Raw genomic sequence first — 14,205 nt, forward strand, 5'->3', positions numbered from 1 at the left:
CTTGATGTAAATTAAAAGCTTTTACAGAAAAGGGAACAAAATTGATAACCATTTTAGAAGGAGTTAAGGGAACACAAATTTCGGGAATACACAAGCTAATAAATAAGCTAATAAAAGCCACCAAATAAAAATGCTAAGCCATGAGAGAAAAAAAGAGATTACAACCGCAATCCGCTAATTTAAAAGCTTGCCAAAGCAAATGCTTTTAATGGTCAAACTCGATTAAAACAATTTTAAGGGAAAAAGTTCATACGGCAAATTCAAAACTCGTTATATGGCCATGACCAAAGGTCTTGAATTTGTGCACCTGTTTCCCCCTTTTTGCCTCAACTTTTCTGACGTTTTTGATAAATGACAAGAAATGCGTGGCAGACATCTGGTCGCCAACCTCCTCGCTTCTTAGCCCCTTTTTCACCCAAAACGTCGACAGATGAAAGCGAAAGACTAAAACGAAAATAAATAAATTAAATAAACCGTGGAGAGACGAAACTAAGATCGTTCCGAGGGTCGAAACTCCCAACCACTTTTGTAGTCAGTGAGAGCGTGACAATGTCAACAGAGTGAAAAAGTAACAAAACACATAATGAATACATACATAAACCCGTGTCCGAATGGAATTTAACGCTCTGAGCCCTAAGAAAGCAAAAGTTTGATTAAAAGTAAAAAACAATAATTATTTCAACATCAACTTCTGTGTGTTTTCATGTTAAATGTGACAAAGATCATTTGCAATTTCCTATAATTGTCGTGTAATGCAAGTGAGCTGAGATAGCATAAATAGTTGAGGTCTATCTAGATACCTCTAGAGGTTAATATACATATATGCGCAGTGTTCTTCATCAATGCGGAAAGTCCAATTTGGCTAATGGAAGTTTCAACTACGCTTTATCAAGGTGATGTATGTGTACTATGAAACTGATATGAGAATGGGAAATGTAAACGTTTTTTATTGTTTAGTTTATTAAGCTCAATGAAAAAGCACATATGGCTGTTTATATTATGGTACCTCATGGGAATATTAAGTTTCCTTTCACTTCTCTATGAGTTGATTTAAAGAAATTAATGCAATTATAAATAAAAATGGAAAAGATACTTAATTTGTTTTTAAGAATTGAGTAGATTTCTTTAAGTCAAAAATAATAAAAATAAATTTGTTTGCTACATGTGAAATATATTCTCACTTATTATTTGAATTGGTTGCCTTAAAATGTGTTATACTTTAAAACACCATTAACTTTTTAAAACATTTACACACAAATGACATTCCTACTTGACAATCCCACTTGAGATTGTTACACTTTTCATTTCTATAATCGCAATTACTTACAGTTCACAGCTGTTATAAATGAAAGCGACTACCACCAATAATCTAACTTTAAGACTTTCAAATAAAAAGCTTTTCTCAATGCCACAAATGGCATTACTATTTTCAACCACAAAGTAAAGTAACCCCAATTTCCTTTGGCCAGCAAATATTTACACAAATCTCCTTTCGCAATCGCTTTCGTCTGCAAGTTCAAACATCTCGGTTTCACACTGAAACCATTTTAACACCCCATCCGAAGTTCAGCATTTTGCGACTTTGAACTTTTAAGGTTTTGCACACAACGGGGAGAACATTTCATAATATTCAAGGTAGGGAAAAATAGAGAGGAAAATTTCCTTTTATTTGCATTGCATTTTGAATATTTTTTTTACCAACAAACACATGGCGGGAAAATGTATAGAAAGCAAATCCAACAAATCCGCTTAGAGTGCAAAAAAGGCACAAACCGTTTGCTAGAGTAAACTACTCTCTCAGTCACCGACAATTTCCACATTTTCCCCCTCATGTCTGATGTTTTTCCACTCGAGTCAAGTGCAGTCAAACATTTGAGACGCAAAATGGGAAAATTCTGTATTTTTCAAGCCCCCGCGCAAAGTGGGTAATTTAGGTATATAGCCCCAGCTGCGATTTCATTCGCCCGACTGCTGCAATCCTCGTGACAGTCACGATGTCTAGAACTGAACTTGGATTGCGGCGTCGCATCTGCTTATCAGGTGATTCACACCAATTAAATTCCAATTTTCGCATAATACTACCATTATCTCCACGCCACAGAGACACGTTTCCTTATCAAGTTCTAATTCATTTGCCATCCCATTGATTAGTTTCATTTGAACTTTGTCATCATCAACGTTTTAATTCAGACTACAAATCCCCATTGTTTTGGGCTTTTGTCTTTTGCCAAATTGTAACTTCCCTTTGAATTTTTGATTTGTGTATATTAATCCGAGTAATATTTCATCTGCCTTTGTTTGTTTTGGTTTTAATTGGATCCTGCATTGAGCTGATTGAATGTCTGCCACTATAATATATAATTCTACGCATCTGTTCATATAGGTTGCTTTCAAAAGTGGAACACTCATATAACTGCTGAGTGAACGTAAATTTTTAATAGCAACTGCAGTGGGGCGCAAACAAGTTCAAGGAACTTTAAAACGATTTGCTCTTGATTTAAACACATTTTTGGGAGTGCAGAATGGGGATGAAATTTAAATTCTCTGAGTGGCGTGTACATTTATTCAGTAGTATAGTAAGTGAGCTTTTTAGATTACAAACAACAAATATATATATTTTTTTAAAATCAAAAAAATATAATAGAAAGGAAATATTTATTAAACTAATAAGTCTTCAATCTGAAATTAAAAACTTGTAAGTTAATTGAGCATCTTGGAATTTTATTTGTATTTTTTGTCACTGTTGACGGCTTTAAAAATACAATTGAATTTCTCTTTATTGAAAACTGCCTTCTAAAACAGAATTCAATTAATCCCAGTTTATATGGTTATCCCTCGAATCAAATGATTTCAAGGGTAATTAATCTCGTTTAACTTATCCAAATTGCATTCGACTGACAATCCCAAATGTTCCAATTTGCATTCAGCCCGCAGCAGTGACTAAAACCAGCTTCGAACCATAGGATTCCTTCTTCTCATCTTTTCCATCTTTTGATTCCTGTCACATCCCAGGTTGCAGGGTGTCTTCAGCTTGGGGCAAAATATTGATTTATGGCCACGCGTCGCCTGTCACTGTCAAGATAAAGTGGCACTGCCATGCTGATGCTGAAGTTGAAGTTGCAACTGAAACGTGCAGTTGCACAGGGAAAAAACTAGATTATTTTGGACACTTGGGTGTCCCCGAAATCAATAAAAATTCGTTAAGAATTTGGTTTGAAATAGATTTGTGGGACCTTCCTCTTGAAGAAGAAAATTCTATAGTAAGAATATTTTTATGAAACTTACAGTGTTTATGTACTTTGTGTTGGCCTATAGCAAAGCTTCAGTTTTGCCACTATCTCAAAATCAAAAAAAAAGAAAAAATATTACATTATATTAAGATTTTTAAAAGTCAATAAAAATTCGCTTTGAATTTGGTTTGGAAGAGTTTTATGGGCCACTCTGAATAAGGTACATTTCGTAGTACGAATATCATTATAAAAACTAGCAAATTATATGTATTTCATGTAGCAACTACAGAGCCCACATTCTTTTAGGGAAAATAAAGGTTAAAAACGATAATAAACTTGAATTTTTGTCATAATGTTAAGATCATATATCAAGTTTTCTTACTGTGCAGGGATGGATGGAGTGCAGTTAGAGACTGCCGACTGAGACTGCAGTCTGTGGGCAGCAGGCGTGACAACTACAAATACTTAAGGACGGTTGGAGACAAAGCCAAGAAAGAAAGGCAGAATCAAAGTTGACTCAACCTTAAGTAGACACTTCACACTTGGCAGGGTCGCTGTCCGTCTGTCCCCCCGCCTGCTCCTGCTCCTGCCCCTCCCCCTTACTTATCCACCTCCTTTTGCAGTTCCCAGGGTTCTTGGTTTGCCCCTGCCCGGTACTACTGTACTTTTCCAGAGGCTGCTGTGCAATGGAAGCCAAAGGAACAACCCCTAGAAATGCAAGCTGGCGAAAAAGCTTAAACACCAAAGGATGCATGCACAGAGGAAAATTGTGTGTACTGAAATTAGGGATTAAAGCTTTTGCATAGAGATTGATATAATTGAATTTTAAATTTATTGTTCTCTTATTTTAAATCTTCTTTATAGGGTGTTATATTTAAAAGTCACTACCATATCATTGCTTCTTACCCACGGCTGAAAGCTTTTGTCCGACTTTCTCCTTAAGGATTTTAATACATTGTCCTTTATCAATAAATATTTGTTAGTGAACTCAGCGAGTAATGTACTTCGTTATTGAATTGACAAAAAAAGCTATGTATGTCTTTACTTAAGTAAAATATCCCTTTTTTAGAACCAATTTTTTAGTTGTGTACGAACAGTATAGAAAGGCAGAGAAAAAGGAGGTATACACACCGGTAACTGCAACTGCAAACCAAAACAAAACAAAAAGAGCTTCCCCAATGGGTTTTCAGTTTTCAGTGCGAATGGGAGGAAAAACTTTTGTCATTATGCCAGGCAATGCTTTCTCCCGCCTCCTTCACTTCCACCATTTCATCAAACAATTTCCCCTGCCAACTTCGCTTATCTGGTAAATTGTCAAAAACTTTGTGGCCATCACTTTTTGTTTTATATTTATAAATAACTGACCAGAGAGCAAAGGAACAAAATTCAATAAAAAGGACAAAAACCACTCCCCAAAACAAACCCATTCTAATGTCATCCCCCACATAAGCAAATGAAGCCAATAAATGTTGGGCCCAGCAAAAGCTGCGGAAAATTGACAGGGGAAATGTTTATTTTTAACACGGTTCATTTACCAAATTGGGCCTAATTTTTGTGGTCAGGACCTGGAAAATGGGGTCAACTGGAAATAGGGTTGGGTCGCCAGGAAAAAAATAAACTGGGGGAGGTGCTCCAAATTAGCTGGCAATTAATTAGGCAAATCGGACAGACTGACGGTATGTAAATCCATAAAGTTATAAACAGCATTATCTCGTTATTACTTTGCGTGTATATTTTGGATCAAGTGTGGGGCGGCGAAGGGCTGAGAATAAACCTTGAAGGTGGCGATGGTGCAATTTACATTGTTAACTAAGCTAAGGTGCAGAGACCGCGGACCAGTCATGCAACTTTGGAATCTCATTCTTGGCAGCTTTATCTCAGCCTCAGCTCTTTTTAGCTAGCTCATTCTATTCAATTTCGCGTCAGTTGAAATTGCAGCCGCAGATGGTTGCTAAGTTGCATAATTCAAAAAATACTACATAGGGTTAAAAAGCCTGATACAACGTGACGAAGAAGGAAAGTTACAGTAATGTTTTTGTAGTTGCTTTAAAAACTTGTTAATTAGAAAAATTGCCAGTTAATAAATTATTGTATACTTTTTATTTAAATGGATTCAGTATATCTGGTTTTAAATTCTAACTTACCATGCCTTTGTCTTATAATTGTAAACAAAATAATATATAAGCTAACAGTTACTGATGATAATAAATTTTTTTTTTGAACCAAACAAACTTAAAAAAAAAATATAATGCAAAATCGATATTATATATATTTATAAGCCTACTCTATGTCCTTTCTAAAGTTTTATTTTTATTAATTTGTTATTAAAATGGATTTAATATTTTAATGGATCATATCCGGTTTAAAATTATAATGCTTTTGTCTTATCATTGTTAACTAATTGATTTACTAAGATACAATTACAGATGATGGATTAGCATCCATTTTAAAAGTGTTGTAAAAAAGGGGGTAATATTGGTTTTAAATTAAATATACCACATTGTTGTTAAAGTTTTCTTTATCAAAATCCTTATGTAATATTTGTTATATAATACAGAGGGTTGTCAAGAGGGCTAAAACCTCGATAGCCAGACACTCGATGAGATGTCCGGACCAAATGTATGTTAATAATGCCTTACGACATTGCCTGCAGGCTCATTTTGAATATCGATCGGAGGATAAGGAGGCGGCATTTGGAGGGGGAGTTCCTCGAGTGGGGCAACCTACCCATTTTTGGTGTTATATGTATGTTATGTGATTTGAAAGCTTCGCCCGCCCGTCCGCCGCATGTTTTTCCCCCTCTTGGGTTTTGTGTTTCGTTTTTGTTTCGCCGTGGGTTACAAAAAACATTTCAAGTTGTTCCACACAGGGTTTTTTTTCGGTTTGCTGTCCGAACAAGTGGACAAAGTGGTCCGCAAGTGGTTGCATGGCCATTAGAGAGGAGTGGGATCAACTCTTGGCGGGATTGGGATTGTGATTGGGGGGCTTTTTTGGCTGGTGGACCACTGCAGCTGTGGCCAACTATAAATTACTTAAATGCAAGCCGGCATAATCATGGAAATTGTTTTTTTTAACCAAACCAAATACTATAATTATTCACTAATATGTCTAGATATTAGAAAAAATTACAAAAATTGTAAATTAGGATTAACCAAAAAGATAGTAATAATTAGTACGTTAAATTGTTTGTTACTTGTGTGATTTATTGGCCATTTTATTTATTTTAAAACGTATTAGCAATTTGATATTACATACAACTTTCCTATTAGGTATATGTTAAAATTAAACAAAGAGTAGAGATAAATTGATTAATATTTAAAAACTCAAGTTCAAGTTAATGTACCTACCAATAAATTCCAAAGCCAATTATCAACAAAAAGTTGTTCTTCAATTTAGTATCCCCGCCAAAATAGACCGTCAAATTAGACTGCAATCTAGGTTCACTGAACCCTGTAAAGATCTTATAAAAGCCAAACCACAAATGGTGGCATTAGGCTTAGCTAATATCGCTTTTCTTCAGACAATAAAAACCAAATGGCCCCAAGCCATGAACAAATCATGATCATTGATCAACCGAAATCCCAAGTCCCCCAAACTCGCACACAATTTGGATGCCTTATATGGCGGTTAGCCAAACGGCAGCCGCAAAAAAAAATAGAAAAAATTAGATGAATAAATAAATGCGACATTTTGCGGCAACTGTTTATATCACTACAGATAGAAAAACATATATAGATGTTGCCATTGCTGTTGTTGTTGTTGTTGTTGTTGTTGTTGTTGTTGTTGTTGTTGTTGTTGTCTATGGTTTTCCATTGAAAAGTCGAACGAATATGCCATAGATCCAAGATCATTTGGGCCGAAAACTGGAAGCCAAAAGAAGTCGTGTGCTAAACTTGCGCCAAATCAAGTGACGCAATAGATAAAGTCAGGGGTCTATATATTTTTCGTGGGGTTCCGGGGAAGGTCTAAACTTGATTTCGCCAGCTGCGCGTGGGCACCCGAAAAAAAATACAAAATTAAACGGGAAAAATAACACTCAAGAGCTTGGAGAGATCGGTGATCTCGATTTCGTTCGAAATAGTTGAGTTTTTTGCCTTTCTCGGCATTGCAAAAGTTTTCCATAAATGTTGAATACTTTGTTAAACAATACCGGAGAGATTAACATAAAATTAAGCTTTACAGATAAATAAAATCTGGTTGATTCATTAATTGAAAAATAAATAAAGTTAAATTTAAAACAATACTTTTGAGATAAATATTAAATTCACTTCTATAGAAAAATACACTCTGGTTGCTTTTTTAATTAAGAATAATCTGTTGAACCACTTTTTTGGTGTATGTCTACATTTGATTAATTTAAATTTAAGAGATCTTTGATGTAGATTTCTTCGGAAATAGTTTGGACAAGTTTCAGAAGTAAAATAAATAGCATGAATGTGAAGAAATAAATCTAAGTCATTTAAACTCGGTCGTTTGAAGAAGTTAAGCGCAACAAATAGACTTATAAGACAAAAGTGTTTCCATAAACAAAATTCAAGCCTTATGGTTTTGATTTTGGGCATTTAAAGCAATTTGCATCAAATCAAGCTTTGCATACAAAAATATAGCTTTAAAATGCTTGATCTGATTCGTAGATGAATGCTTATTTATTTAAGAACAATTTGTTGACTAGCTTGCTGCACTTTTTCAGATAAAAGTTTTCATAAATGCCAAAAATGTGAAACTATAAATTCAAGGCGCAGAGTTGAAATTTTGGTCATTCAAGGCGATTAGCATAATACCAAGATTTGCATGAAAATTAACGCATTTAAATGTTCAATCTGTCAAATGCTATACAATTTTGGCTGTTTCGTTAATTAAGAATTATTTGTTGAATAACTTTTTGTGCCTGCATTTGACTAATTAAGTTTATGCAAATTGCGCGAGCGTAGGCGAAAGTTTTATGACGACGGACACATTTTATGAGTTTTTAAGTCGCCGACAAATTGACGATGGATTGTGTGGAAATAAAGACTGAAACATTTAAGCGTTGCAACCAAAAATAAACATCCGCAGAAGTCATAAAACAAAGGCGGACTCTTCTTCTTGTTTTCTTTTTCTCCCCTAACTCCCACTTTTTTTTTCTTTTGTGGATCCCTTTTGCAGTGCACAAAAAAGAATTTTGACGTCAATATCTAAAAATTCTATTATTAGTTTGAAATGAGAATTTATATAAAAACTCTACATTAAATAATTAAAAAGCATAGAATTGTAATGTTTTAATTAAATATATTTTAGCTATCTATAATAACAAACCTTTTTCTTAAAAAAAATTTTGAGATGTAAAAAGTAATGGAATAATATGCGACAACATAAGTAAAATAATTTAAGAACTCATCTTTAATTAAATCTTGTATCTACTTTTTTTTCGAAAGGTCTTTCGTAACATATCTTTTAAAGATTTTAAGACAGGACAGGCATAGTAGGTTTCAAGTTCTGACTTTAAAATGTTGCGCGACCTTATCCAATTTTTTTCTGTGTGGGGAAAGACATGAAGCGCAACGGTTTCTGCAAGAAAAAGAGGAGAAGAAAATGAAGCAGGAAAAGGCAACTAAGGAGGAGCAGGAAAAGGAGCAAGACAGAGGGAAGACGTTGAAATTAAATACGGTTTGTAACCAGAAATTCCGCAACTAAAAATAAACAAATAAGAAAAAGAAGCGCGGAGCACGCGACGCACAAAAGAGGGTGAAATTGTATCCACAAAGAACAGAAATTAACAACAATATAATATTGTTGGCCTCGCCAGCGATTTTTTATTGAGGAAATAGTGCAAATAGAATTGTGATTTCTGCATATTTGCATAAATTGCGGCCACTGGGAGAATTGCAAAGCGAAGAAAAGCGATAAATAAGGCAAAAAACAGCGATAGCAAAATTATCAGAGGCCCACACACACAAACACACACACAGAACCTAAGACAACAAAAGAAAAACAAAAGTCATTTTGCTTTTGTTTTGTTTTCGTTTTTTTACCCCATCTCTCCCTCTCCCTTTCTCACCCGATCGCAGTTGCATTTTGCGATCAACGGTTCTTTGGGTTGGGGCATACTTCCTGCTCGCTCGCACCCACATGGTAAAAGGCTCTGCAAAACCAGTTATTAAAAGCCATAAAAAGGAGAACCATTTAACTGTTAAAGGTGTCTCATGTTGGCTTTTTCGCCAGGTGTTTAAAACTCCGCCAGCTGTTGGCAAAATGTATTTTCGTATTTTTGTATTTTCGCATTTCAGCAAATTGCAATTCGGTGGTTTTTTTTTTGTTTTTTGATACCTTCCTGCTTCTGCGCAGAGGGTGCGAGCAGGATGGCAGGACTCGAACTCACTTACACACCCTTAAAAATGCCGCTACTCCAAATGCAATTTCTTTTTTGTTGGATTTGCACTTAAATCTGCATTATTTAAATCGGATCTATGATCAAAATATTTTAAAACGCCTTTGTTTATATGGTACACCCATCCCCCCTTATTTATATTCATGTTTTTCAACTCCGGCGCAGCTTCGTTTAGCTCTCTATATACAGCTTCCCAATGATTTTTTTTAATGAATTTCTTTGCGCAAAAGGAGTGGCGTTGTCCAGGATTTTTTCACACATACACAACAAGGACCTCATATACGTATAGTCGGCGTCCTTTTTTTTGCATTTGCACTGTGTTTTTTACCGTTTTCCGTCAATCTGATTGCAAAACTCTTTTTTATCACTTTGCCAGGGATTTACCTTTTAAAAAAGCTTGTTTAGCCTTTTTAGGTATACACAAATCCTTTTTTAAATAATCGCGACCCGGGGCTCTGGCCAATTTCATACGATGCGATTTGTTAAATTAAAAAATCACTTGATATCATATAAATTGAATATACGCGGCAATTACACTTATTGTTTATGTCCGATTTTGCAGCGGAAAAACTCGCGACGAAAACGCGTCCGACTCGTTCGGAATTTTTTGTACAAAAAAAAAATAAACAACAGGGGTGGAGTATCATCGATGTTGGCAATCGATGTTTTCAAAAGCAATCGATGTTTTCAAAAGCGACGTTTCATCGATGTTTAGTTCTCAATTTTTTTTTACTCTCTCGCTCTCTCCTTCTGTTAGTTTGACGTTTCGCTAACATTTTTCTGTTAGTTCGACGTTTCGCTTAAAACTTCTTAAAACCCCTTGCCCTCCCAAAATTTGTTAGCCAATGTTTTTTACGTTTCTTGTTACCAATAATTAAGTTAGTGTTGGCGGCAAGAATTACTTGGAAAATCAACCGAAAACAAGTTTTTTGGTTTCTGTCAATATTAAAATAATTAATTAATTAAATGAAATTAAATTAAATATTAAAATTTTTAAAATAGATGTACATTTTGTTGAAATACACAAATATTTTGGTTAGATTTTTTCTAGCCTTTAGCACTAGCATTACTTTTTTTATGACAATCTAAAATCAATGCAAATGCTTATAGGATAAAAAAAAATTAATTTGCATTGAAAAGCTTCCAAATTCTAAAACAGAGCAGAGAAACGGGCGCAATTTTTTAAAATTTTACCGACTGTATTTGCATTTAAATTTGTATGTACACATTATAAGCGTTTATTAATTAAAAAAATTAAAATAATTTCTGGTATAGATTTTTAAAATAATGCATTTAATAGGCAAACCGACTAGCGGTGGCCAGGGCTCATCTTACATTCAAAATTATAATAACGTCCAAAGGCACCGAACCGACTTTGTTAACTGTTTATAAAATTAAGTTTTTTTCTGATTTTATAATTTTCGTTTAAAAAAAGTCACTTGCTTGATCTTTTTTTGTTGTTAAGTCTATTTCTATTTCTCGAAAATCTGCTCTGCCCATTGTTCAACATACATATAAAAACTTTTACCTTTATAAGTTCGAGAATAATACTCATTGTTTATTATTCAAGTTAAGTTAATGTTGTTTAAATCATTTTGTACATGTCCCAGCAAAAATTTTGTAATTTTGTAAGTGCTGTCAGTTGTTAGTTGTTTTAAAATCATCATTTTTCTGATGTAAAGCCTTCAAATTTAAAAAAATTGTTACTAAATTGTATCTTAAAAACCAACTTAGTCCCAGTGCTTAAAAGAATTAAACTCAAATAAATGTTTTTGTATTTTTTTTTAATTTTGAGATTATATATATATAATAATTAGATTTACATTCATTTCTGTATCATTTTACTTGTTTTATTTTAGAAATAAAGTAAGCATTTATTACTAATTCTTGTATCCTTTTTTTTTTTGTTTTAGACGTGCATTTTAGTGCACTTTTCCATTTTGCTTCGATGAACATTATTAAATACGGGGGCGTACAATCATTTTATAACACAAAAACAAACAATATTTTAAATATACTTCTTAATGAGACATTTTTTCCGTGTGGAGGGTGTGGTGTGTGGAAGAAGAGAAGTGTTACAAAATCACGCAAACAACACAAAATAAGGCAGAATTAGGGTTCCATTTGGGATCTCAGTGTGCGCCAGTTGGGGAAAAGGTTATTCTATATGCACTCGAAATTGAGATATATTGCAACGTGACCACTTTTGATATTGAAGCTAGTACAAAAACACAATGAAAATGCACACAGTAAAACAAGCGGAGATGGTTCGTTAAATGGTTATCAATTTTAACATGCTACGATTCATAGAATTTTGGTTTAATTTCCCTCCTCTCGTTTCGTTCATCATCATCGTTTTTATGTTTTCTCTTCTCATTCTCTTGGCTCTGTATAAAAGTTCAGTAAAAAATGCAGCTTAACTAGGTTCTCGTTTTGTAATTCCCTCCAATCTTGTTATTAAGGTAGCTCTCCTCGCAAACGTCATGGTGCGTTTTTTTTCATATATTTCCATTAGATATCCTCAATTGTTGCAAGCTTGCTTCTTGGGTTTTTGTGTTGCTTTCGGCTTTATTTTACATTAATCAATTATTTACTCGTTTATCACTTAGTTTATACAATGGCGTTTTATGTGGGTTTTGTTTTGTTTGCTTTGCTTCGCTTCGATTTCGATTTCCTCTTGTTTTCCTGCATTTCCATAAAATGAGCGCGCAGACAATAATTTATGTATAAATTTCCTTTGCTCTTTCTCCACTAACATGTAATCGTCGGAAACGCACAAATAAATTCTATTTGATAATATCAAGAACAAAAACTTCTTCTATATATGTATAAATATATAATATATAAATATATAAATATATATATATATATATATATATATATATATATATATATATATTAGACGTTCTTCTGCTTTGTGTAGAAAATTCGATACTTGCGGCGCTGCTGGTTTTTCAACTTAAGTTTTACTTGTAAGCGAAATGTAACACAATTGTGAAACGACATTTGAAACGGATCTGAATCTAAATCGTGTGTGCTGGCTGGGTGTGTTCAGTTATGTAACGTCAATATACATACATCGAAAGGATGGAGGATACGAATTGCTTTAATTGCGCTTGTTTTCTGACCAGATCTGACAAAAAACCTCGACGAGTGAGCTTGAAATGTTCGTCTCTGTCTCTAAATATTAAGTAGATTATTTATATATTTATATATATATATATATATATATAGGCTCGCGTTGATCGAGTTTTTCTTAGCACATTTACTAATTGAAACGTTGTCGTGGTGAATTTTTCATAAGCACTAGTACATGATCTCGGGTTGGTTGTTGTTGGTTGTTGTTGATGGTGTGTTGTTGAGTGTGTATATTTTGTTGGTGTGTCTGTTTAGGATATCTCACTTAATCGTTATGCACTCTTCACTTAAATCAGCTAATTATCGTTTATGTGTTCGCTTTTTATATACTTTCTTTTTCGTTTTTCTTGTGTGGTAAAATAAGAAGAAAATGTTTATGGTTTGTTGCCGGTTGAGCAGATCGATCGCTGAAGGTGGCATCGATCGAAGGCTGCCTGCCAAGATCATCGATTGCCAATTACCAATTGGCCATGCCCGGCTTGTTGAGCGTCATGAAGTAAATTTGACACGATGAAGCACCTTTGGCACTGCTGAAGAATACTTTGTCGTTGCGCTCGCAAAGGAATTTCAAGCGCTGCGCCTTTTTGTGCATGAACACACCATCCAAATGGCCGCTCTCAACGGAACGTATCTAAAAAAAAAAAATGGCGCTTAATTAATTAATCAGGCACGTTAAAGTATTTTGTACTCCACTCACCTCTATTGCTTTATTGCCCCAGCCCATGATTTGTCCAGTCCCAATGTAGGCCACCGAGGTGGGCATCTCGCCCCACTACAAAAAAGTGTAATTAAATAATAAATACTAGGAAATATAATGAGGTAGCGGGATTTCCCCAGGCGATGACTTGCCTGCAGCACAATGTTCTTGGAAACCCGGCCCACAGTGTTCACATAGACGCCCTCGTTGTCGTAGCACAGCAGCAATTGCATGCCATTTGAGTTCGGAAGCGCCACAATACAATGCGGAATGATTGCACCCTGAGTCTGCACACAAGAAGAGAACACTTATTTAGCAATCAATCTTGACACTCTTTTAACACGCCAACTTACATGCTTGGGAAGATAGATATCGTATACTTCAGCTGAATCTAAATCAACCGCATGGAAACCCTCGGCGGAGCCATAGATCACCTTCAGTCTCGACTGATCTTCAATTGTGAGATCGACCAAAAGCGGGCGATGTTCCAATTCACCAAAATTCTAATATGAGACATTCGAACATTAAAAATCTATCGAAATATAAATAGAAAAGAATAGGGACCCACCTTAAATGCCATAAATTTGTGATATGGTTTGGGAGCCCATGCATAAATTTCAATAGAGTCCTTTAATGCAATCACTAGGAACTTAATCCTCTCGTATTTGACAATCTTAAAATGTACAGCACCTTGTAGATCTCCCACATTAATCCAACCGTTGCGACGCTCCACTTGCTGTGTGTGTTTGTGTGTGGAATTATATTAGAGCAGG

General features: G+C 34.7%; 2 protein-coding genes across 19 annotated transcripts in view; both read right to left on the reverse strand.

Annotated features, from left to right (window-relative positions):
- LOC128259539 (uncharacterized) overlaps positions 1-10,223 on the reverse strand; it is a 59,167-nt gene extending 48,944 nt beyond the window's left edge. For 8 of the 14 annotated variants that reach the window (XM_052991984.1, XM_052991982.1, XM_052991976.1 and 5 more), the window contains exon 1: positions 9,982-10,222. The gene's annotated coding sequence lies outside the window, so the exon portion shown is untranslated. Of the gene's footprint in view, positions 1-9,981 lie in introns of all 14 variants that reach the window. The other 6 variants (XM_052991977.1, XM_052991973.1, XM_052991978.1 and 3 more) reach the window with 2 other exon arrangements.
- Positions 10,224-12,461: 2,238 nt separating this feature from the next.
- The window catches only part of LOC128259553 (serine/threonine-protein kinase mig-15), a 36,690-nt gene continuing 34,946 nt past the window's right edge, over positions 12,462-14,205 (reverse strand). For all 5 annotated transcript variants that reach the window (XM_052992011.1, XM_052992010.1, XM_052992013.1 and 2 more), the window contains 5 exons: positions 14,001-14,168; positions 13,786-13,935; positions 13,585-13,719; positions 13,433-13,507; positions 12,462-13,366 (listed from right to left, as the gene is read on the reverse strand). In XM_052992011.1, coding sequence (XP_052847971.1) covers positions 13,193-13,366; positions 13,433-13,507; positions 13,585-13,719; positions 13,786-13,935; positions 14,001-14,168 — 702 coding nt within the window. In that variant the 3' untranslated portion in view covers positions 12,462-13,192. The remainder of the gene's footprint in view (positions 13,367-13,432; positions 13,508-13,584; positions 13,720-13,785; positions 13,936-14,000; positions 14,169-14,205) is intronic.

This window comes from Drosophila gunungcola (assembly GCF_025200985.1).
Source record: "Drosophila gunungcola strain Sukarami chromosome 3L unlocalized genomic scaffold, Dgunungcola_SK_2 000005F, whole genome shotgun sequence".
NCBI classification, from domain to species: Eukaryota; Metazoa; Arthropoda; class Insecta; order Diptera; family Drosophilidae; genus Drosophila; species Drosophila gunungcola.